This window comes from Morone saxatilis, unplaced genomic scaffold, assembly GCF_004916995.1.
Source record: "Morone saxatilis isolate NCDOM2014 unplaced genomic scaffold, NCSU_SB_2.0 Contig19, whole genome shotgun sequence".
NCBI lineage: Eukaryota > Metazoa > Chordata > Actinopteri > Moronidae > Morone > Morone saxatilis.
Genome location: NW_023339751.1, coordinates 16,906,293 through 16,931,964, shown reverse-complemented (window position 1 = coordinate 16,931,964; position 25,672 = coordinate 16,906,293). Strand labels below are relative to the sequence as shown.

The window sequence follows — 25,672 nt, the reverse complement described above, 5'->3', positions numbered from 1 at the left end:
GTCCAACACAACACTTGTCCTGTCACTCAGACCTATGTCACTAGGTTGCTGATAGCCTCTCCGAAAATAGTACACCACCACCACCTCCATTGCTTTGCCTGCTTGTCTGCCGACCAAGGGAAAGTTAACATTCAGAACATCCAAATGGCACTGTTTCCTATCGGGCTTTACAGCATTGAGGTCATTAGTAACTTTTAGTCATAGCCAGACTCTCAAATCTCAGCGCTGAGACTTGCCGTGATAGGACATTCATCTCTTGATTAGTTACATTTAACTTTGCTTCGATTTAGTTTAGAAGTGCTTGATGTAGACAATGACTGGGCTGATCATAACTGCTGAGCCTGATGGGTATCCTGCCAGCTGCTCTGAATCTGAAGACATTCTGGGTTGTCATCATAGAGCCTTTAGGATAAATACTTACGCAAGCTCTGGATCAACAGCCTGCATAGCTACAGTGAAATATGTCCCACCTAAAGACACAAGAAAAACAAATGTTGTTGATTTAACATTTGTTTGTGAATCGGTTTCTTGTGGTGTAGACTCTGTTGATAAAAAATCACAGAGACATGATAATATCTCTCCTGGTAGGCCGACATAGTTTAATCCCGGCAGATATTTACCTTTATATTCAGGAATCTGTCACAATCGGACCCCGCATTCTTACACCCCGGCCAAACTCTTACATGTGGTGGCAGCTGTGGAGAGTCTGAACAAAGATATGTAACACTCATACAAACAAGACTAAGGGTCTATGCCCTCAACTCTGTGAGGCTGTATGAGGCACAGTGGTACTTTGTGCTAAATGCTAACATCAACACGCTAGCATGCTCTTAATGATAATGCAAATGATGTTGACCAGGTGTAATGTTTACTATGTTCACCATTTTAGTTTTAGCAGCAAGTACAGCTGAGGCAGATGATGGTATTTGTACTGGAAAAATTGAAATTTTGACCTGATGGAAAAATGAAGGGATCACCAAAGTCAATATAATTCATCCTTGTGGCACCATGGATGGAATTCATACACTAGATGTTAAGATATTTAAGTCTGGACCGAAGTGTCCAACAAACTGACAGACTGACATTGCCATCCCAAGAGCTACGTTACTGGCATGGCTAAAAAACGTTTCAGATTTACAGCTCCAGTAACATTCGGTCAGGTTCAAACTGGTACATTGCCAGTTTTATGCATTTTGATTTTAAAATAATGTTGAGAAAATTTTCATACGCACATTTAAACTCTCAATTTTAAGCTTACATTACATTTTCCTGCATTTTTCTTCTTAAATATAGCTGATATTGATTCTGTAGCTTATTCTAGTTGCACCCATTTTTATAACCACTGCACAGGTGAAACAAAGCAACATATGTGGTCATATCAGACAAAATGACCATACTTTTTTTGAAACATTTAAATAATGAAGCCCATGACCCACTGTTACTTTGGTTCTATCTTTTTTTTTCATCTTTCTCCTCTCTCTTCTTCCCTCCTGGTCCTCCTCCATCTTATGTACAACTTACACTTAAAGCTCTAATTGTAATCTAATTAAAGAACTACAAAAACACAAATAAACAATGCAATCTCCATGGCACACAGAGTCTCAGCACATAAATTTGCTTCAACTACATTGTATTTTCCTTTGGGGCATTGACAGACCTTTAAACCTGTTGATTGAGGCTGGATGATCCCCCTTGCTAGAAAAGCAACGCTGCCATTATCAATGCAGCAGGAGGTTACCAATGATAGCTGCTCCCTTTGGCAGCCTTGCCCTGCAGCTGTCTCCAGACCTCAGGATAGTAACCAAGATCAGTCCTGGGTCAGACACTCAGAAAAAATATCACCCTCTCTTCATGGAGATGATATCAGAGCTAACAGAACACTGCTGTTAAAGCACAGCTTTAGTTACTAGTTACTTTGCAGATTTATATAATTCATAGAAAATAAAAATCAATGAATAAATTATCATATAGCTATAGGTTAAGCTACCTAGCAGTATATAAAGTAATTCAAATTAGCCCCACATCAACCAGCTTCAGTGGGCCTTCTGCTTAATGAGTACTTCTAGTACTTTTTATTTTTACTTAAGTAAGATTTTGAATGCAAGACTTTTACTTTTAACAGTGTTGATGAGTGTTTTTTTTTATATATACACTGCAGTATGTATACTTTTTATTAAGTAAAATCTGAATACTTCTTCCACCTGTGGTTTTAGCTATACTTAGATATTAGGCTACAGACAGTGTTTTACAGACATTTCTAACACTATTGTTCAAATTCTTACATCCTTCAAACTCTAAAAAACAAAACCATAATGCTGTCCCAGTATTATTATAAGAAACTTGAAATATCCTTTAACTTTGTGAGCAATCAGATGAAAAAGTCTCCACACAAACACTGCCATTAGAGGAGTGAGAAGTCTAAGAATATACAATTCTGCTGTATGCTGTCACAGTTTCCCTGTCAAACTAAACAAGCACTACATTGCAGAGGCTTTCAGTAGGCAGGCCCACAACAAGTCAGTAAGAGGTCTGATAAGTTACTTTGCCCAGGACAGAAGTTGGCTGTCTTTCAAGAAAAAAAAAAAGGTCAAAATCCAAATGCAGCAGCATGGCTGAAATGCTTTACTTTCCCCTGTGGCTCCATATGTTTTTGATTCCATATGCTTTCTATTGTGCTGTGGCAGCAACATTAATTACAGTGGTGCTAGGAGTACAGCAAAGATTTGTAGATTGTTGCTGTAACACAGGAAACGGAGGAAGCTTAGTGTTTTTTCCTGTGGACATGGGAGAACTGTTAAGTGAGACGACTGCTTCACCCCTCTCATGTCCCCCTTCAATCACTTTGTGCCTGCCTATCTCTCCTTTAAAGGTTTTTGCTGTCACTGTTTCATGGTGTGTTTTATTTTCTCCTTCTTTTTAGCCATTTTTACTGTGAAGAGTGTTAGACAGTTTCTCTCTCTCGCTCTCATTTTTCCTTTTAATGACCTCTCTGTTGGCCATCTTGCCTTCCCAGGACAACTTTGACAGACAGATTTGTTGAGTAGCAGCAGGCACATACCCAGTGGCCTTTTACTGAGGCATTTATGCCAGCATGGCAGACACAACCAACTAGCCACTGCCAGCCCTGCCCCCTGGGCCTGGATGAGGTGAAGATGAGACTGCCATACTAAAAAACACAATGTAAGCTGAGCTTTTAGAAAAGTGTTTAATAAAAGTAGAAAGTACAGATGATGACTATTAAACATTTGTGTCATTTATGTGAGACTGGTTTCTTTTAAGCAGGAATATTTAGATTCTGTGAAAAGGTGGTAATGTAACAGTTTATAAGAGTGAAGGTAAAACATTTCAAATTTAATTTTACTAAAGCAAAGAGAACATATTGTACTCGACACCATACTATACCCTTTTGGGAATACACATTTCATATGACCCTGGAGAGTATCACTTTTTCTTTTAATGTCAAATTAAAAAGGTTAGTTGTCCTTTTGAAGGAGGTATAATTCTGACATTTTGCAATATATTTTTAAAGGTCCATATTTTGCCAGATTTCTTCTTGAGAATTAATAATATTGTTTAATCTGACTCAGATTCCATTCTCACGATACAGTTGATAGTGCCATCCTTGTTGTATCATTGGTCATTGTACACAAAGTCTGACATTTGGTCTAGATGTCAGACTTTGTGTACAATGTAATTATACTTCTGATTCACTAAATAATAATGTATGTGTAGCTTGTGATCACACCATTTCAGGCCTGTGTCACATCTGTAATCTACTCTCTTCATTGCTCTTCCACTTGCAGAAAATGTTTAAATAAGTTTAGTTTTTTGGTGTCTGGCAAGCACTTCTTTACTGTATGAGATGTGTGTTGGCAAAAAGTTATGTCTCTAAATGCAATCCCTTGATTTTTCCTTCCCACTGACTCTCTTGTTGTGTGCCTCCAGCCTGTTACCCCCTCATACACTGAACTCCTGACCCCAGTTTGTGACAGACTGTGCAGCATCTCCCAGGACTCCCACTGTCCGGGGAGAGATGAGTCTTGTGTCATCTGCTTCATGACACAGAGGCAGCATCACACCAGGTGGCCCCTCATAACCTCTGTGTGCTGCTGCCAGTGAGTCACACATACACCTGCAAACTCGCACAAAACAATGGTGGAAAAAATATGTTATGCAACATTGAACTCTAACCAAGCTATGATAGGTCAAAGACAAAACCAGACTAATAGTTCCCTTAACTGGTTGCTATGGTGTGTGAGTGTCCTCCCTGCTTTCCTCCTAGATACTGTATCATTTATATGAATCTGGAAACTAATCATCGTGTAAGTAAACAATCATCCTTTATCAGTATTTGTGTATTAATGTTCTCAATGATCAATATAGTAATATTGACATTTACTGTTTTAAATCACTCTGAACCTTGTAAGGCCAATGCTAATATAGAGTTATCATGACATTTATATATAGAAAAGCTATGTGTGTACCAACAAAAAACACAGCTCCACCTACAATTAGATCACACAATACAAATAATTGACTGGGATAATGGGTTTTATAGTCTGCTCTTATTTTCATATGGATGTTTGTCTGACTGGTTAAAATGTTGTCTCATTAAACTTTAGGGAACTTGCAATATTTAGTGTGAAAGCTACATCTCTTTTATCCTTTGTATGATACTTTTGTCCTTAACTAGCCGGGGTGGGGTATGCACACACACTGCACCCTCTTTCTAAAAAGACCATAGTGAGCCTGTTAATAAAAATAAAAAAAACGTATTTTAGCTAATTTGGCAGCTTTAACTTTGATTTTTAAAGTGTGACTAATTAATTAATGTATTAATTAACGTGTAATTTTAAGTAATAAATTCACCTACTTGCAAACTTAGATACTCAGCTAACATCAACCCACACACATTGTATAAACCATCCTCAAGTGTTGCAAATTTCTATTCCAATCTTCTTAATTTACTATATATTCTTCCTACTAATACTAATTAGTATGATCAGCTTCTATAGTGTTTGGATGGAAGGGCCTTTTATTATCCTTCCTTTATCATCTTTGCTATCAATCTGCATGTATTATTCCTTTAATCCTCAAGGTGGCACTCTTCACTGACTATGCCGCCACAGTGCACACAAACACACACACACATACTGTACACACATTGAGCTTGTGTAATCCCTTTCATTTTTGATGAGTCAAAGCCAGCACTCACTCTCCTCAGGGGAAATGTCTGAAAGGATGAAACAGCCCCGGCCAAGGAGGTACTGTAAAGAGGAAGAGGAGGAGGAGGAGGAGGAAAACTTTACTCAAAGTTTGTTGATTTGACATAAGGCCACCAGTATCCTCGATGTGGGCGGTTTGTTTGATGTGATGAGACCGCGTAGTCCTCCACCCCCTCACCCTCATCTTGTCAATCCATCACTGAGTAAGGTGAGGAGAATAGGGAGTGGATTGAGTTTCTGCCGGCTGGAAAATGATCCTCGAGTATTTCAGGAGCAGTCGAGCCACGGTGTCTGTCTGTGTCACCTTCAGGGCAGGTGGGAGTGACAGTGTTTGTGTTATGTCTCAGAGCCCACGTCTGCCAGTTTCACTGAGACACAGGTGTAACTTTGGACCACCCAGTCTTAGATTACATTGTCTGAGTGTATAGACAAAATATATTTTTTAGTGTAGCAAACAGCAAGTATTTGTCAAGTCAATGAATAGATGGATGGATGGATATTTGTTGCTATATGTATGTACTGTATGTATAGATAAATACATACACATACTGTATATACTGTATTAGCTCAGACTGAAATATCTCAGCAACTATACATTTTGTACAGACATTCATGGTGCCCAGTGGTTAAAGCCTACTGACTTTGTTGATTCCTTGACTTTTCTTCTGTGCCACCATGAGGTTGACACTTTGGGGTTTTACTAAAATAGTCAAACAACTGTTGTATTGATTTCGATTACCATGTGGTACAGCAAATAGTGCCTAGACATAGTAACTTAGTGATCTCCCAACTTTTCCTCTAGTGTCTCAAAGTGTTCAATTATCCTTCACCAATCTTAACATCTACCAGATGGACTGGCACAAGATTTTGTACAGACAATCATGGTCCCTACTGACTCTGGTGATTCCCCGACTTTTCCTCTAGCGCCACCACAAAATTGGCATGTGCATGTGTGGGTTTGAGTGAAACATCTCAACAAAAAGGCCATGGAATTTGGTTCAGGTTTCTCTGAAATAACTCTGATGACCTTCTGACCTCTGAATCCTCTATAGTGTCGTCATCTGGTCAAAATGATGTCATTTTTTAAGTTGATATGGTGAACTGTCAGCAGTAACCCATAATATTTACTTTATTATAAAGAGCAACAATAGCATTTATTTCTAAGTCATATATTTCTAGCCACCTGCTATATGTTACTCCACTAGTCAATCTCCTTATATTTCTAGTTTTGTCTCCTAGCTAACTGCTAGCTATAAACTATTATTAAAAAATACTTTGTATTTTACGTAATTGTTGGCATCATTTCAGCTGTTGTAAAAGTCCAATGTCAGCAAGTAAAACCTGATGCTGATGCTATCTGGACAAGCCACATTCCTGTACGCTGCAGCGAAGGTTAAATATTAGCCAATCGACTTCAGAACACTACATTACCACTGTCTGTCTTTGAGAGAACATCAGATGGTTATTTTTTTAAACCTATTTTCCAGAACTATGTTGTATCTTCAAAGATGCATTTTTCCACTGTTTTCTGCACACTACCGATGCTAAAATGCTAAAATAATGTTTAAATTCAACATACAGACTATGGTTTCCAGAAATTTTAAAACAAACATGGCTATACTCTTTTCTTATTTGCTGGATATATTTCTACTGTTTGTACAGTTCATACAACATAGTAGAGTAGTATGTACAGTAGTCATGGTCTTTTTCTACTATTATATTAAACTACTATGGGATGGTACTTTGACAGTACAGTGCTGGTCTGAAGTACAACACCCTGGTAATACTGTGATAGTGCAGGTAAAAACTTCTTAGTTTAACTGTTGCTGTCATTTAGACCAGTCAACATGCAAAGTTGACAGGTTCAGTTTTAAATGCATCTTTTATATTGATTTGAAGCCAGCCCTGGCAGGTATCCTTAAGTATCAATGAGGTCATTTTCCATTAGCTAGCACTGACCCGCATCCATGATTACATCTGTGCATATGGTGGACTATTTGAAATACCAAAACAAATCTTAGACGGGGACTTTTTATTATAGAAATAGGGCTTTTTATTTTTATGTTGTATGATCGGCTTGAACTCAGACACAGTTTGACACGCACACACACACACTTTAACTCTAACTTAACAGAGTGGCTCCAGATCGAGTGAGTCACTTATTCGTCGTCATGAATAAATCACACCCACTGCAACTCTTTTACTCTGCACCACTGACTTTTCCAAAAAACACCAACACACCCGCAGACACACGTTCACACGCAACCACACTGTACAAATACACACAGGGCTATAGGTTGCATCCTTCGCTCTGACTAATTTCCTCTTTACTGCAGTGTATTTTCCAGGGATTGGCATTTCTTGAAAATGCAGTGTACAGTACAGCCCTGAAACTGGAGCAAAAAAAGAAAGTTCTATTTAAAAATGGAGCCCTTTTACATTACTTTTGAAATATTTATTTTATTTTAGACATCACATAAATCCTTCTTTAAAAACATAAAAAGTTAAGTGTTCATCATTGTGGCCCTTTACAGTGCATCTCTGCAGGCAACATGGTAGGCTATATACAAAAACAGCTATAACAAGTTTTTACTAATATCTCTTTGTTACTCTTCTAAAATGCCGTTGAGGAAAGAAAACAATCTCTTGCCCTCTCTACTCCTCAAGAAGACATTTGTCACTTTCCATTTTTACAGCCTCTCCTCCCTCTCCTCCCCCCTCTTAGCGGTAAAACGGAGTTCATGTCGCCCCGCATTTCCCTGAGGCAAACTGATGGCTACACCCAGACGTACATACACAGCAAGAGTGACTGCTCCTTTTATGCCACTTTGTTTATGGTGTACTCTTGGACAGTGAAGCTTTCTTTTTCTCACTCACACATTATTCTGTCTCACACATTATTCTGTCTCACTCCTATCCATTTTTTTGTTGTCCTTTTTACTTATTGCTCAATTTATCTTTTAAAGTTATCTATTTTCCCACCACTCCTTCTATCTAATCCACTTCAGTGTATCGCTCCCACCCGCTTTGTCAGTCTCATTCTTACCTCATTGTCATCTTTCCCTCTCCTGCCATAGATTTCAATCTTTCCAGCATACGCCTGAATCTCACTGTGGACAAAGAGCCGGTGAATTTTCCCACCGGGAAAGGCAACATGAGTTTGCTTCTACACTGTAGGAAATGGACTCGTATTTTAGGCATTGATTTCCTCCCAGTATTATGGGAAGGAGATGGCAGTGAGGTTAAGGCTAAGAGCCCAGCGGTCGATACACATTCTCATCACAATGCCGGATGTTCCTCCCTAGTCAGATTGGTTTCACTGCCCCGGCACCGACAGTAATTGTCATCAGGTGGCTTTATTAATTGAGCAGTGTCAAGCACTAAAAGAAAGATGGCAGGAGTTGACTTTAATCAGGGATTTACAGTATGTTTTGAAATAAGCAGTACGGGAACTCACAGTGGAAATATTAGCTGCAATTTAATAGCACTGCTATTCTTTTCTGTCTGTCAGAAATAATAACAGTAATGATAGTATTAGTGACAGTAATTGTGTTAACAATGTTGGTACCAGTAATAGTAAGACATATTGCTTTATTTATGAATCAACAGTAAATAGTCAGTTTCAAAAAGTGACAAGAAAGCATATTTTCACCTTTTCTTTACCTCTAGTGGTTTCTAACTGTTATTTGTCCATGTTTTGAAATCTTTTCTCTGCAGCGCCAAGACAATGGAAGTCAATGGAATATCACTTTTTATCAAAGTAGTCCCTCTATGAAAACAGTTACAGTGAGGTCTGTGGATTATCCAGAGTAGTGGTACACAAACACTTTCTGTCATTACCTACTTTGTACACAAGCAACATGCTTCTCATTAGTTTCTGGTAAGCAAATGAAAATAAGGTTTAAACTTTGACTAAGGCTTTTACGCACGTGGTGTCATGGCCATGGCTGTACCCTTGCCTTTTCCTTGTGTTTGCCCCTCCCCTGTGTCTCCTATACTACTGTCTGTTATTCACCTATCTACAATCAACTCATCAACCCAACAGTATATCTACTCCGGTTCTCCGACTATTAATCACTGCCAGATTTTCAGTCTACAACAGTGGGAGTTTGATAGCCTTTTCTTGTGCCTTAGTGAGTAGTCCAAGTAATTTCTTAGTTTATGTCACACTCTTAGTTAACTGCAACTGTTATTCTTTAGGATTATAACTCACCCCTGCATGCCAGCCACCTACGAGCTCTTCCTCAGCCATCTTCAGTAAGCCATCTCCACAACCCTCTCATCATTGTCATCACATTGGGGGCGGCAGTAGCTCAGTGTGTAGGGACTTGACTTGGGAACCGGAGGATTGCCGGTTCAAGTCCCACAGACCACAAAATATGGAGTGTGGACTGGTAACTGGAGAGGTGCTAGTTTCATCTCCTATGCACTGCCGAGGTGCCCTTGAGAAAGGTAGCAAGTAACCCCAAAACCTGGTCATGGGGCCCCATCACTCCACAAGTGCATGAAGTGTGCATTTCAGCCTCTCTTGTGTGTGTGTGAATACAAAAAAGAGTGAAAAGAACAATTTCCCCTTAGGGGATCAATAAAGTATATATATAAAAAAAATCAATCAGTGTCTTGTATTTGGGTCCAAATACTTGTATCAATCATGAAACAGGGGGAATTGAGAGCATTGGTAGGTCTCTTTGTTTTGATTTGTTTGCTTGATTTTTCTTCTTCCCTGTCTGAACTCTGTCCATTTTGTACGTCACATGTTCTTTTGCTTTCTGAATTAATCTTGCTAACCTGTTGGAATCAAAACATGCTTGTTTCTTCATTCATTCATTCAAATGCATAACATTAACGATGATCGAGTAATTATTGCAGGGCACTGCAACATTTAATAATGTTCCTTACACCTGTCACACCTTGACATGTTAAAATGTCTACTGACATTGACATTCCAAAAAACACTTTTTTGGTTTGCAATAATTTACGTTTAAAGTTTTTGTTTTTACCCAACGATTCTTTCTGTGATGTTGGCAATAAATGCAGAGTTTGTTTGTACCTTTATGACCAAAAGTTGAGCTGATCTCGATTTTCTAGCAGTTTTTCTCGTACTTAGGTGTTTCTTGCCACGAATACAATATCTGTGTGTATAGTATACGTATGTCTCTCTGGTGTGTGTGCTTGTGTGTAGGTGTATTTCAGTAGCCCAGGTCTTCTCAGCCATTGCATGAGGCGCCTGAAAGTACAGAGGAATGTAGCAAGGTACTGCAAAGACGAACGCCTCTCTCACACGCACACACTTCTTTACCACCTTCTTGCCCATCTTAGAGGGAGCAGTTTTTCTCCACCCACCATAGCAGCTGGCACCAGCTCAGCCCCATCCCACAAAACCAAGAATAAGCCCCAGAAAAAGACGACAACTGATACTTAATGGACAGATAAGACTTTTGGACGAGCTCCTCGGACACACAGATTTCCCCATTTTTGTGCAGAAGCGATCCGGCTTGAGATTTATTGACTGCAGAGTAAGCAGAACAGAAAATAGACAAAATCAGACTTTAGTAGACAGCTACAGAGCATTGCTAGAGATGAGGGGAGAAAACCTCCCTGTGTTTTTCCTGATGATTGGGGTGACCTTGCTCAGTGGCCTTGCCTGCTTTGAACATAAGTCTATGGATGACAGTGTCCACACAGAGGAGGTGGAAAGGTCGAGGCCCCCACACCTTGTCTTTATCATGGTGGATGACCAAGGTTACGGAGACATTGGCTACCATGGCTCAGACATCCACACTCCTGTGTTGGACCAGCTGGCAGCAGAGGGGGTCAAACTTGAAAATTATTACGTCCAGCCTATCTGCTCACCCTCTCGCAGTCAACTCATGACAGGGCGGTGAGTAATTTCTTTGTCATTATTACAATGGGGAAATGATTCAGTTACTGGATCTGTTCTCATATGATATAATAATTCTTAGGCTTTATAGGCTTTTTGTCTTTTGTGGTGTATTCGGTAATGGGCTTCCAGTACAAGTAAGGGTATTAAAAAAAAAGTACCATTTTGCCAAGATGAAGCACTAGATTATTACTTACCTGATCAATAGAAAAATATATATCTTTTGTGGATAGAATAATAATTTATTGGAATAAAATCTTGTTTTGAGGCTTAAAAGTACAGTTGGATTTATGAAAAGCAGAAATGTTTCACTGACTTTTTTATGTGTGTGATGTTAGAGAAGCATACAGATGCCTCACATCAAAGCAATATCAAAACTGATAAGCTACAATCTATTGGCAAAGCACCTTGTATTTATGAGTCTGTTCTGTTGTTTGAAGCTGAAGGGTTTTTTTTTTTTATCCCTATGGATAATTGGCTAAATGTAGACAGTGACCCAACACAGTGCAGATTAAAGAGTTTTGCAGATTCACTCAAAGTGGTTACAACAAAAAAGTTAAAATTGCAGCTTATAATTCTTGAAAATCACCAAACATCTTGGCTTGATGATGTGTAACAGTGAATACAGAGAATGCAAGGGTAAAATGTTTCTTAAAACTCTGAAATTTCCCATGATTGTGTTATTATATACATCTTATCAAGACACTATCTTACCAGCTACCAAATTCACACTGGACTCCAGCATTCAATCATCCGATCACGTCAACCCCTCTGCCTGCCCTCGGACATTCCAACCCTACCAGAGCGCCTGGTTGAAGCTGGATATGCCACACACATGGTGGGGAAATGGCACCTGGGCTTCTGCCGGCCGAGTTGCTTACCAACAGGACGTGGTTTCCAGAGTTTCCTGGGCACGTTGACTGGCAGTGGAGATCACTTCTCTTATCAGAGCTGTGATGGGGCTGAAGCTTGTGGATTTGACCTGCATGACGGAGACAGACCTGCCTGGGAGATGACTGGCAACTACTCCACTCTGCTCTACATAGAGAGGTGAGCATCAAGGTATAAACCAAATCAAAGATTTTGATTGATTGATAGACAAACTTAAAAAAAATCTTTAAAAACCTTCCAATGTTCCCTCTTTCCAACCAGAGTGAAGCAGATCCTGAGCAGCCATGACCCCGATAAACCACTCTTCCTCTATCTGTCCCTTCAGGCTCCCCATACACCCTTGCAGGTACCGGACCATTTTCTGCACCACTACAATTCCCAGAGCAATCGTCTCAGGCGCCACTATGCAGCCATGTTGAGCTGCCTGGATGAAGGGGTTGGACAAGTGGTCCAGGAACTGAAGACTAGTGGGCTCTATCAAAACTCAGTACTGATCTACTCATCTGATAATGGTGGTCAGCCATTGTCTGGGGGGAGCAATTGGCCCCTGAGAGGTGGCAAAGGGACCTACTGGGAAGGGGGCATCCGGGCTGTGGGCTTTGTCCATAGTCCCCTCCTGAAGAGGAAGGGTGTAGTCAGCAGAGCACTGATCCATGTTTCTGACTGGTATCCTACACTACTTGGGCTGGCCGGGGCCCTGTCGTCTCATCGTGGCCTAGATGGTCATGATGTGTGGGGGACCATCAGCGAGGGCCTAAGCTGTCCTCGCACTGAAATCCTTTTCAACATTGACCCAGTCTCGAGGAAGCCCGGGGAGCCATATGACAAGGCATTGGTACTCAATGGCTTTGGGATCTGGGACACAGCCATAAGGGCAGCAATAAGGGCTGGGGACTGGAAGCTACTGACAGGAAATGTGGGTGATGGGGATTGGATACCACCACAAGCTCTTCCTGTTGGTCCAGAACGATGGCAGAAACTTGAGAAGCGGCGTAATGAGCTGGGGAAATCAGTTTGGCTGTTTAACGTCACCTCTGACCCCTACGAGAGATCAGACCTAGCAGAAGCTCGTCCAGAGATAGTGAAACATCTGCTTACCAGGCTGGCAGAGTACAACCAGACAGCTGTGATGGCTAGAAATCTACCAGATGATCCTATGGCTGACCCTGAACTCCATGGAGGGGTGTGGAGCCCTTGGCTGGGCCTGGAGGGGCAGGAGAAGGATAGTGGAGAGGAAAATGTCAGGAAAGAAAAAATGAAGAAGATTAAGCACTGCAAAGTATGTAAATTAAAAGCCCTCTTCAAGAAGGTAGGGTCACGCCTACAGAGGAACACCCTGTTCTCCTAAATGTCTTATCTAGCAACATCAGTTGGAAAGGGTTTAGTATGCTTCAAACGAACTAGGTTGTACAAAGTGTAGACTAAAGGCAATGTTAATGTTCTGAATAGCCACGCTCAAGGCAAAACACCTTCAGTGAAACACCAGGTCTTTCACTGCATCAGTACACTGAGGCGTATTTGGAAAGTTGCAAAAATTAATGGACACAGACAATTACAACATCAGAAATTAGTGGAGGTAGGGAGTTTCAGACACTGTTCGATAATCCTTTGAAGCATACTCAGACCTTAACCAGGAGGAAGTGAAAGGGAAAGAGAGATGGAGACAAACAAAAATACAGACCAGCAGGCAAGCAGGCAGGTTAAAACAGACAAGATAGAGCCACAATCAAATACTGAAGGTCGCCATATAAACAGGCCGCCTGATAGACACAGCAGACAGGGCTGTGCGGCTGGCTGAGCAAGCTGACTCACTCACTGTCCTGCGGCCAAACTGAAGCAGGGTGACTTTGGGCTGGCGTTGGACTGCGTAGGGAGCAACGTGTGTGTCATTGTGTGTGTATGCCTGTATTCATGAACTGAATAGAGTGCATACATGTGGACATGAGGCCTGAAGAGATGGGAAGAGCAAGAAAGGCACGGACAGTGACCTCTCGATGTCTCATCTCCTTATCATTCCAGAGGACCCTTTAAGGATGACACAAAGACACCCACGGGGGATGTATTTGTCAAATGTCACCTTGTCTTTTTGTTCTTAGGCGTTATACACATTCACTTTGTTCATACTGTAGTGCATATTCTGAAAGACTTCTGACCACCCCAAGATGTCCCAGCAGCAATGACTAATTAACAAAAATAGCTGATACTATCAGTCTTTTCTGGACTTTTGAATGTTACTTAACTCATCTGCTGTGTTATGAAATGCTGGAAAAAGGATTCAAATGATCTAAATAAAATGATGACAACTAAAAAATCTATGTTAGCATCTCATGACTACATACAATCTCTGCAGAAAGTCATGGACCAAACTTGTTGGGCACTCAGAAAAAGACAGCTTTGTTATTTTAACAATTTCCAAGATGTTTCCTGGCATAAACTGTGATTTGGTACTGATTATAGGGAAAATCGAGGAAGTGTTAAATTGGTACACTTGGTCAGTGTACTGCAGGTCACATGAACATTTAAGAATTTGAAGTTTGTTAGCAGGGTCTGCTGCATTACTGATTTATTTAATTATTTTCTTTATTGTCCACAGTGAGTTCAACAGTGTTATAAGATTGCAAAGTTAAATGAGTGGCATACTCTTAGGTTCGGGAAACATAACATTATAACATTATATGCTACACGCCTACATAAAGGGTACACTACCCTGTGTTGGCACATTGGCAATGGACCATAATTGTAAAATGCAGTATAATCCAATATAGAGGTAATACTATTCTGGGCTGAGGAAGCCACTGTTTAGGCTCATGCTGTCTGATGAGGTGTAGCTAGAATGGATTAGAGGTGGTATCGCTTGGTCTCATACAACATGTACCACAGTAAACATCATCAGCATTGTTCGGTACTGTGTGCAGCAGCTGATTTTTAGCCTCTAGGTGTGTGTCTTAGTCAGAGTGTGTCTGTGGATGTACAAGTGTTTCTGAGGGTGACTGTCAGCAGCAAGCCCACATACAATAGCAACAAGGCTGTGGATTTGTCCCCAGTGGCCTGATAATGAATATTAAACTGTCCCTCTTCACTATTTCTTCCCTACGCACCTCCTCCTCCCTCCCTGTCACCCACCCTCCCCCCATTTATCCCTCAGCTCTTTGCTCATTCCCTCTGCAACCCCACCCCATTGTCTTTCCTATTTTGCTCCTCACCTTACTCACTTGTTTGTGCTCATTTGGAAGACAGAGTTGGAAGTATTAGCCATGTTTGGCTCAGAGCTCTGTGGCGTACAGTGACATAAAAGAGTGGAGGAGGGAAGCGAGAGCTCCCCAGGGGCTGCAGGGGGCTGTCATGACTGAAGTGCTTGTAGATCAGATTAAAATGTCTTGTTTACTGAAAAACCCAAACTGCATACATAAAACACCAACCAGTTATAGTAAGGACGAAGTAAAAGTTGGAAGACCTTCAAGTTTAAAGAACAAGGCTACTGTAATTGTCAACAAATCCCATTAATGTAGGTGGGATTGTCAAAAAAAATATGATGCCCATGTTAATCGTAATAAATGAATAATATAATAGTATTTTTCTATATATATAGTTATCTTGGACAATAATGACACCATAAGCTATATCAGGGTTTGGCTACACAGACAATACTGACCTGTAAGATCAATCAATTGTTGGTTTTAGTGTTTTCATTGGTTTTGTTGACAATAACTGTGCAACTGTGTTTTATGAAGTTAAACATCTTACCTTTTAACTTCTCTTATTTTATATTTGCATCCTATGTCAAGGAAACTACCAATGAACTACTGCTAAACATACTGCTTTAAGTACTGCTACTACTACTAATAATAAGAATAATAAATACTATAATAATATAAGTATGTTCTGTGGTGCAGTTCCAAGAGCCCCTGAGCAGGTTGGGCTTTGGTGTCTTGGTCCTTGACATTTGCACAAGAGCCGGATCGGATATACTGACTATTACAAACTGAATCTATCATTTTCAAGTTACAGGACACACTCTGTAACAAATCTGTCCACGTTGCCATCCAAAAAGAGAGGGGCTGGTAGTCAAGAATGAACTTTGTGAAGTTGTGTTTCACTGTTTAGCAAAGACTCTCTGTGTGTCTGTAAGGATGTGTGTACCTGAGTGCATTGGTGCAAGATAACAGTAAAAAAGTATTATTAATGGGTACGACGTGTACAGTGGGAAGTAGACAAAATAGAAACATGACATCAGAAACTTCTTTGAAAGTCCATCCAGTATTTGCTGAGGTAGTTAATTCTGGACCAAAGTGGTGGACTGACAGACTGACCGATTGACATTGCCATCCATAGTGTTGTACTGTATGTGACACAAAAACAAATACTGTTTGTTTTTGTGCTACCAGCATGGCTCTTGGGGATGGCAATGTCAGTCTGGTTTTTGGTTGCTTAGTGAATTATTTATCTCAATAACTATTGCATGGATTATAATTAAATTACTAATTTGGTTTATGATCAGGTAACTGCAGAACTAAAGGAAAGACCACGGAAAGTCCGTTTAAAGTGTGCTTACTGATCATTTACATCAGGTAAAATTAGGGATTTCGTCAATGGAGTCTAGCAGTGCCCATTGTATTGGTCTGCTGGAGGTGCTGGTGCTGGATCTAGTGGCAAGTGACCTTTAAATAATATGGTAAACATGGTAAACAAACTTGCTCAACATGTTTGCATTGTCATTCTGAGCATGTTACCATGCTACTGTTAGCATTTAGCTTACAGCACTGCTGTGCCTGAATGCCTAAATATATTCCCAAATGGATGTGTACACAGCTGTGGACACATAGTAGTTCTGTTTATACTGCTTTTTGAAGTCTGCTTGGAGGACTCGTTCAACACATGCGCAGTAGATCGGTGTCTACAAGACGTGCCCTTGTAGCATAGTGACCTTGCAGGCAGTCTGTGCAATTACAACGAAATAGAGGTACACAGATGTCCGCAAAGAGCTTTGAATAGCCGTAGAGTTGCACAGTCCAGGTCCAGTGTGTAGGAGTTAGTGGCATCGCTTCACGCAATTTCGGGTGATTATACACTAATGAAAACATAGTTACTGTATGCATATTATGTTCCATTTCTGCCAATAGATCCTGTCAGTCAGAGACTTCTTCTTCCCTAAAGCAATTCAAGAGCTGTTTCACAAACACCAGAAGAAAATCAAACAATTTCTGTGACCTCCATCTTTATGAGAAATCAAGCAACCAAAGGCTTTATATTCTAAAAGAATCTGCACAGAGTTCATGACATGTCTGATATCGCTCCAAGGAGCACTGAAGCTGAAGGCACTTTGTTCACCTCCTCTATGCGCATACAACAAACACACACACAGAGAAAACCTCACACCATGGAAACTAGACTCCAGTGATGAGATTTGATGAGACTGCTTTGGGTTAACAGTAGGAATGTGGCTCAGAGACCTTCAGAGTCCCATACATGTGAGAAACTGGAGAAGACAATCGTTACATGCCCACACATCTGATTCCCAGTATACGGCAATGGCCCGCAGAAATAAGGCACCGTCAGATGATATAAATCACGGAGGAGGTGTCACACACACACACACACACACACACACACACACACACACACACACACACACACACACTTGAATACACAGTGCTATCCAGTACGTGGGAGGGAGCTGTCATATCCACTGTTAGATAATCAGTTGAAGGTAAGGCTAACTTCAGATTCTTTGGCAAAGTCGTGAAGTTAAACACAATAGGCTTATACTGTTTTAAGTATGACTTGGACACTGTGTTCCTGATATGGCTAATTGTTCCACACTGAAAGTAAATGCAGCCCTTTCAGCGACTCATTTGGGGACACATTCACTACAGTCTCTTGCATCGTAAATTGCAGCCCTTTAAGCACTGAAATAGCCCTGGTGTGCAATTAAATGCTTATCTAGGACAATGTGACAATTTAATAATTGCGAAAGAAAGGTAATAGATTCACTCTACTGTACATTACAGTACTGTTACTGTGTAACTGTTCCCAAGGAGACTTTTAAGGTTAAAACTTGAAAAAGAGATTCACTGAATGACACCCAGTGAGCTGCGTCAGTCCAGTTCAGCAGCAGATAAGAAGGTCTGACCGCTGGGTGTTGTGCAAGGAAATGACAGTGGTCACTCCCTGAGACACACACACACACACACACACACACACACACACACACACACACACACACCTCAAAACCACACAAGTCTCATGATGTCACTGGTCAGCACAAGGGAGGAGAGACTCTCCAAAGATACGTAGAGCAGCCGTGAGCCAAGTTGAAACATTCTTGCAGAATGAGTCAGTCCCCTTTGGCCACTATGGTTCCACAACACTACTGTTACAGTATCATCACTGTGAGCATGTTTTCATTTAGAGAATAAGAGAGCGAAAGATTTATTTTTTTAATCTTATGCAAACAAGATCATTTGTTCACTCAAGCTATTGTATTGTTAAGGGGGCTCTCCTGTTTTGTTGTGGGACAATTAAGAACTTCAATAACATAACTGAAAACACCTGTGTAGGCATGAAATATCCTTAATTTATAATAATCATATAGGTTTTTTTAGATTATTTTTGGTACTTTTATTGACTTTAATTGATATTGAAAGGGAAGTGGGTAGTAAGAGGGGGCACGACAGTTAGCAAAGGGCTGCAATCAAACCTGGGCTGCCGGAGGTAAGGACTCTGTCTGTACACGGGGTGGATGCTCAATTAAGGGCGCCCTAGAGTAGTAGAGTAGAGTAGTTGATCGTATGTTTTATCTGTGAAATCAAAGTAACCAATATCTATAGCAGTTAAATAAATCCAGAGACAGAAAAAAAACAATATTTCCCTCTGAAATGTAGTGCAGCACAAGTATAAAGTAACGCGAGTCCAGTACACAAAATAAAAAATAAGAGTACTTAAGTAAATGTACTTACTTTAAACCACTGAGCAACTTGTGACAATAACGCAGATGACAATTTGAAAGTAAACACTGCTTCATTTTTAGGGGTCATGAGCCTGAAAGGTTGGTAACTGCTGCTCTATAGCACTGTTACCACCCACTCGCCTGACAAGCACATCACTGAGGAAACACAGCAATTCAGCAATTAATACGACGGTACCTCTGCACCCTCGCTAATTAGGCTTTCATATCAGAGCGGCTCCCTGTAATTATGGCAGAAACTGGTCGCACAGCTCCTGTGCTCACTGCAAACACTCATTAATCGCCAGCAATGCTCTCTAAACACTGTTCCAGATATACATCCACAATTCAGAGGCAAGGCGTACAGAAAGGAGATACACGTGTTGGCATTTAAACATACTGAACAGGCTCAGTATTGTACCATTTCATTTAGCAAAGAGCTAGAAGCATCACTCTGGGATGAAATGTTATTCTGAACATTTTTTAAACAAATCTCCTAGTGTTTTTCTGTTATTAAGAAAATGCATGTTGACCTTTATGTTGTGTCTTTATCTTATATTTTAGTAATGCTGGCTATGGCAAACAGAACCAAAATGCTGAGAAGGAAGGTTTTAATGGTGATTTATTGAGAAAGGGTGACACAGTTACATACTTGAACAGACAAGCAAGCAGAAATGGCAGGAACACAACAGCTACATAGCAGATAGCAAAGGTCAGATTCAAACCCATCACTGCTGCAGCAAGGACTCAGCATTTGTACATGTGGTACCAGCTCGACCAGGTGGGCTATCAGGGTGCCCCAGAATGAGCTGTTTTGATCTACAGACACCACAGGTCACCTTTAATCCACCATGTTGAACAGCCATGTTTATACAGTAGCCCAGAACGGTCAAACCAAGCACAGGTAATAGATAGGCCCTTTTGCATTTTTTGCTACTTTTGCAGCCACCGTAGTTTCTCCTGCACACTTCACAGACTTTTTCCCAGGTCATTAAATATTGATGTGAGTGGTGTTCAAATAGTTGCAGTCTGCAACTTCACCACTAGATGCCACTAAATTATACACATTGGTCCTTTAACAAGCAGCAGCAAATGCTTTGTGACCTTCTTCTTCCCTGGTTTTTGCCTCTCAGGCTATTGTTAGGAATAGCACAGGATGCTGTACCTTATTGGTGAAAGTTGTTGGGGCTGTATGCAGCCTGAAAAGAAAACCAGCAGATACCACTGAGGGGTGAAAATATGTAATAAAGTCTTTGTGTGTTCATCAGCTAGTTGATAATTTATTCTACAGTTTGGTATTTTCAAGCTTTTTTTAAAACAGACATGAAGTTGATGAGACAGGTGAGAGTTGATGATTATAATTTACAGGTTTGTCAATAGTGACACCTTTTATATAGTCATTTATATAGCCTGTTGTTAATATAAAAATATGGATCAGAGCAGCTTTAAGCAGCTTTTAATGCTCAGAAGAAATGAATATTTTAACATCTTTAATTACATGAAAACTGTGAATCTCTATCTGCTCATGAAGATCATGTAATATGACCAAAAAGCTCATAAGAAATGGATCTTACGATCTAAACACTTTTTCATTATCAAACCACAGAAGAAACATATAAGTGTCGAAAAATGATGTTTTATTTCTTGCCAGCATTAGCTTGTCACATTACCTTACTGGAGTGTGTGCAGCTGTAATCACCCACAAACACATACATACTTAAACATGGTGCCAAGAGGATATATTAATACCCTTCATGAGATATTCATGAAAGCTCAGATAAACCTTTACACTGCAGCGGGCCATTACATAACACGTATAATTCCCTGTCTCTTATACAATAATGCTCCGGCTTAAATCCCTAAAACTGCATACGTGTCGGATCGAAGCCGATCCTTACTGGCTGGTCTAGATGATAAGAGGTATTCAGAACACTGATTTTTGTCTCTATTGTGTTTATTTGAGGTATTTTTGATTTATTGGTGGGGGTGCTGCAACGATCATGATTCAATTCAAATTACAGTTATGATTGTGAAAAGGTTAAGAAAATGTGGAAACACTGTGAACACTGAGATAATGATGATGATCATGGTATTAATTAAGCTTTGTCAGCACTATGAAGGCAGATGGGTACACGCAGTGTTGAAAGACAGAGGCAGACATGTGCATTTAGCTGTGAAGGTGATAGCCTATGCAAGTGCACTGTCACAGGGAAGTGGCCCTGAGGGGTAACACTATAACACAGTCTGGTATTACAGAGACTGGACATTATAGATGAATAGTAAAAAAAATAAAAAAGGAAAATTAATTTTAAAAAAGAGCCTGCCAGGATATTATTGTGTTATTTCACAATTTTTAAGCTCAAATTATGCCCTAAAATCAATCTAAGAGACGTTGAAGTACTTCTCAGATGTGGAAAAAATGAAAGATATCGTCAAGTGTCAGAAGTCTTAAATAGCTTTAAACAATTCAGGGAATAATTCAGTGAATACATTTCCAGTATTATATCATTACCAACAAAACATTCAGTAGCAAATAGGCAAAGCTCATATTAAAAAGGATTATTTATTAAAAAATGCAAGGCTAAAGAAAAAAAAGTAAGAAGAAATATATAGGATTATTTTGATAGCAGGAGTTTGTAAAAAAAAAAAAAGATTTGTATTGACTGCAGGTGCCTGTTACATAAGAAGATTTTTGTTGTTATGATTTATAAAATGGTTTATAGTAAGGAGAAACAGAATAGGGTAGTAAACATTATCGTCCCCATGGTGCTACATTTTGAGTGCTGACTGATTCCCTCTTTCTTGGGGGAGCCCAGTTTAGGAAATGAAAACCATAACATAGTGGGCACGCAGCTCATTGCTCTGTGCCAATATTAAAATATTGCGGCATCACATCTCAGTACACGACTTGGTCTTCGAAGGATGCTGCTCCCATCAGCTGTTCTGGTGTCAGCTTTACCTCTGTGCATATACATCGTGATGGAAGAGAGAGATGGGGAAACTGAATCTGGATCTGTAGCTCCAAAAGATCTCGCGTGGCTTACATCACACCTCTACCACTACTGCCAGAGAGGAGACAGCAGTGAGAGGTCTCACTCTGATCTTATTTCTGGTTCGAGAAAACATCTAAACACAACACAGCAGGGGGACATAGATGAGTGTCACCTAACAGTGTGCAGGAGATATTGCTTGTGATTTCACCGTGCATGGTCACTCACCCACCCAGAGAGGGAATAACTACCCATAAAACGTAATGTGCATTTTACAAACAGACTGTATCAGACTGATTCAAGTTTTAACAGACTGATGAGCGTCAGTGTGAAGCGACACCTTCCTTGGCTGCTGAACCGAGGGTGAGGCCCATGTATGATTAAACACTGGACATAAAAATCTAAATCCACCTCAGAAAATACCAAAATGAATCATTCTCACAAGTGCAAATAGTCAATATTAATATTGTCAATAAGGTCATTCGTAGTTTATCTTTTAGAAAAGAAGAGCACATTAAAGCCCCTGCAGACAGATTTCCCCCACACCTGTGTTTTCACTAATAAGCCCCTCTGTCAGTCCATCAGTCCCCACAGACTGAAATATCTCAACGATTGAATGGATTGTCATAAAATGTGGTTCAGACATTCATGTTCCCCATAGGATGAAATATTATAACCTTGATGATCCCTTGACTTTTCCTCTAGCGCCCCCATCAGGTCAAGATTTCTATTTATCAATTTATGACAAAATACCTACAAAAGTAATGACATTCTCATGAGCCTCAGTTGGACTTTGTGTTTTGTGCTACTTAGTTATCAGTTAGTGTTGTTTTTATAGTGAGGAACCTGACTGACTTGGAATTTTCTTTTTGTCATGACCAACACTTCCACTTCCTTTTTACAAAGCAAATACACTCTCTGCACACACTGCTACATTATTTCACCAACTTCAAGATGTGTACAAGCAATGTTACAGACACTAAACGTTGAATGTTGTTAGTCATTGTTGTTTTATATAATTATATCTAAATATATAAAAGTATATGTACATAATAGTGTTTATCCTATTTCTATCTTCCTTTAAATTGTGTGTAACAATGAGAGCAACTTAAACCAGAGTCAAATTCCTTGTATGTGTTCATACTTTGCTGATAAAGCTGCTTCTGACTCGTAAGTAAAATACATTAGAAACATGGAAGATGAAATAGAAAATGTCATAACTACAAAACATGCATCCGGTCGAGGTCATTCATTGCGCGTTGCAAACCAGTTTTCATTTCAATTCCGTTTTATAAAAAAAAAAATAAAAAAAAACCACACGCACACAGTGACTCATCACCTCAAAAGAGGATCTTTGTTACTACAGCTAGGCTCCCCTCTCTCCTCCCCCCTCCCACTCCCTGCTCCTCTCTCTGAGCTCGAGCCTCTCTTCCCCCTCTCTCTGCCTTCACGAGTTCTCCTCCTCCCGAAACCTGCGCGAGGCGGCCACTGAAGCGCGAGGCGATTTCCCCCCCTCTCCCCTTCACTTCAGTCAACATGGCTACAGTTGTAACCTCGACCAGATTCACAGACGAATATCAGCTGTATGAGGAACTCGGAAAGTAAGCGACCGTCACCACCTCTGCTGCTGCTCTTGTTGCATTCAGTCTCTGTGTATGTGTATGTGTGTGTGTGTTTGCACGCTTTTCTCCTCTGCCGCTGCTGCTGCCATTGTGCGCGTTTACTTCAATGTTGACAAGGCAGGAGAGGGGCTGTCAAAAAACAGGGAAGGGTAGGAGAAGCACCTAAGCAACAATAAGCTGTAAACGGGCTCATGTTGGCGGCACAGGAGGCTCGAGTTTAACCCCGAATGCGTATTCAAAGGTGTTGGGGCACCGCCGTGGCTCCATTTGTAACAGAAAAGGTGTGAAACGTCCGCTCGTAGGACCAACTTGTTTGTCAATTTATGTGCAGGTAGCACGCGCCGAGAAGTCGCTCGCGCGGACCCCGTTGAACCGGTGGCATCCTCGAGCGCCTGTTCAGTCATGCAGCTCGTTTTTTTTTGTGCATTTGTGAGCAGACTGCGGGGCTACTGTATGTGTCAAGCCACAAAAAAAAAGAAAGAAAGGAAGAAAAAAAAAGAAAAAAGAAGGCTTTGCTGCAAACAAGACTGTGGCGCTTTGCACGTTGTGGCTATGCGCTTCTCGCCCTACTACTGCATTCCGGATTAAAAACACGAGAGGACACTTAGGTTACAGTGTATATCCTGGCTACAAAGCCACTTTGTAACATCTAATCTCTGCGTGTGGCTAATAGAGCTGCTCCACCTACCAATGAGCAGGAGTTTAAAGGAAGCGTCTGTGCAAAAAAAAAAAAAAAAAGAATGACAAAACCCTCTCCTAGTCGAGCACCAGCGACCAGGACCCCCTTCTCACATCTCATGCAGACTGTGTTAATTATGTATGTGACTTCCTTTCCCCTCTCCATGTGATGAACGCATGCCCTTAGTGTGTGACAAGTTCAGCGCAGCCATGCACTTTCCCCCTCTGACACAGAGAGTTTTGTTATGTTTGAAGTGGTTTCACTGATCTGACACTTGGCTTATCGATTTCTTCTGCTCCAGGGGTGCCTTCTCAGTGGTTCGCCGATGCGTCAAGAAGTCCACCGGCCAGGAGTATGCTGCTAAAATTATTAACACGAAAAAGCTCTCGGCCAGAGGTAAGTGCAGCCGTCAAACCGTCAAGGAGCCACGTGAATTGCATGCAAACTGAAAGCTGACGACGGTAGGCCGCTCAGTGAGGTCGGTGAAGCCGCAGGTTCGTCCGTTTGTTTCCTCAAGAGCAGCGATCCAGGCGCTCTGTCCTGTCCCTGTCGGCGGAGATTCCTGAAAAGCTGGAGGCCACTTGGCAAGAGCCGTGCTGCCGCGGTTTCAGTGGGCTTTGGCAGTTGTTTGCGACCATTTTTGGTTTGTTATGGTTACTGATGGCCTCTCACAAATGTTTGTGTGTGCACCGGCTTGACCTTCAGCCTAAAATATCCTCCGCTCTTACAGCAGCTCGTAGCGTGAGATAAAGGAAAGTTCTGATTTCCAACAAGTCGGGTCTTTATATTAAATGTTAAATGTTTCAAATCCGTACTCGTGTGGTTAACTGCTGAAATCTAGGAGCACGACAACATTGCTGGAAGGACATTTAACCGAGTAAGAAACACATATAGTGAGAAACAAAGGCTCAGGTAGTTGGAAAAGAAACACACAAACCTGTGATTGTGTATGAAAACAATACACGATGGAAAGTAAGGGTAATGTAGAGAAATAAAACTGATAATACCACACATTTGGTTTGCAACATGTAGCCTGTCCTAAAAATGAAAGGTCACCAACAGAAGATCATGAGAGAAGCGTTTGATGAAACACTGTAATTCTCATCCTGTGGACTGCTGTTGTTGGACCGCCAGCCGTGCTAGCTCCCCGCAGTGTGTGTTTACCACCCTGCCCGCGCATTTTTCCTGTCCTGCCGGCTTTTTCAGCACGCATGTAAACAGTCAAATCAGGTGCCCCCGCTGCCTCACTGGAGTGACACGCTAACGTTACAGCACAGTGGTATTTCACAAAGGCAGCTTGTTGTCGGGGTGTGTTTCTAGGTCTCCCATTACTTTGCTGAGCAGTGTTATTGTAACTGTTCAAAAAGAAAACTACGAAAACCCAAGATGTAACACCCTGGATTTGTCCTTTAAAAATTATGACCGTGTGTGTGTGTGTGTG

General features: G+C 40.9%; 2 protein-coding genes across 16 annotated transcripts in view; both read left to right on the top strand.

Moving 5' to 3' along the window:
- The first annotated feature begins 48 nt into the window (after window positions 1–48).
- Window positions 49–15,805, top strand: si:dkey-174i8.1 (arylsulfatase I). 3 transcript variants are annotated; one of them, XM_035663033.1, is made up of 5 exons: window positions 49–3,180; window positions 3,946–4,115; window positions 10,545–11,106; window positions 11,824–12,156; window positions 12,259–15,805. In XM_035663033.1, the coding sequence occupies exons 3-5, from the start codon at window positions 10,805–10,807 to the stop codon at window positions 13,343–13,345; spliced, it is 1,722 nt and encodes a 573-aa protein (XP_035518926.1). In that variant the 5' UTR covers window positions 49–3,180; window positions 3,946–4,115; window positions 10,545–10,804; the 3' UTR covers window positions 13,346–15,805. The 3 variants fall into 3 exon arrangements, with proteins under 3 accessions (XP_035518926.1, XP_035518925.1, XP_035518924.1); XM_035663032.1 differs by having other exon boundaries at window positions 10,408–11,106; XM_035663031.1 differs by having other exon boundaries at window positions 3,946–11,106.
- A 7,533-nt stretch (window positions 15,806–23,338) lies between these two features.
- camk2g2 (calcium/calmodulin-dependent protein kinase (CaM kinase) II gamma 2) overlaps window positions 23,339–25,672 on the top strand; it is a 67,722-nt gene continuing 65,388 nt past the window's right edge. For all 13 annotated transcript variants that reach the window (XM_035662990.1, XM_035662986.1, XM_035662987.1 and 10 more), the window contains exons 1-2: window positions 23,339–23,531; window positions 24,533–24,627. In XM_035662990.1, coding sequence (XP_035518883.1) covers window positions 23,467–23,531; window positions 24,533–24,627 — 160 coding nt within the window. In that variant the 5' untranslated portion in view covers window positions 23,339–23,466. The remainder of the gene's footprint in view (window positions 23,532–24,532; window positions 24,628–25,672) is intronic.

Bases quoted from the DNA above. Each gene is read 5' to 3' on its own strand.
- si:dkey-174i8.1 (XM_035663033.1), top strand. From the start codon at position 10,805: ATGAGGGGAGAAAACCTCCCTGTGTTTTTCCTGATGATTGGGGTGACC. The intron at 11,107-11,823 runs GTGAGTAATTTC...CTATCTTACCAG, and splicing joins AGTCAACTCATGACAGGGCG to CTACCAAATTCACACTGGAC. The intron at 12,157-12,258 runs GTGAGCATCAAG...CTTTCCAACCAG, and splicing joins ACTCTGCTCTACATAGAGAG to AGTGAAGCAGATCCTGAGCA.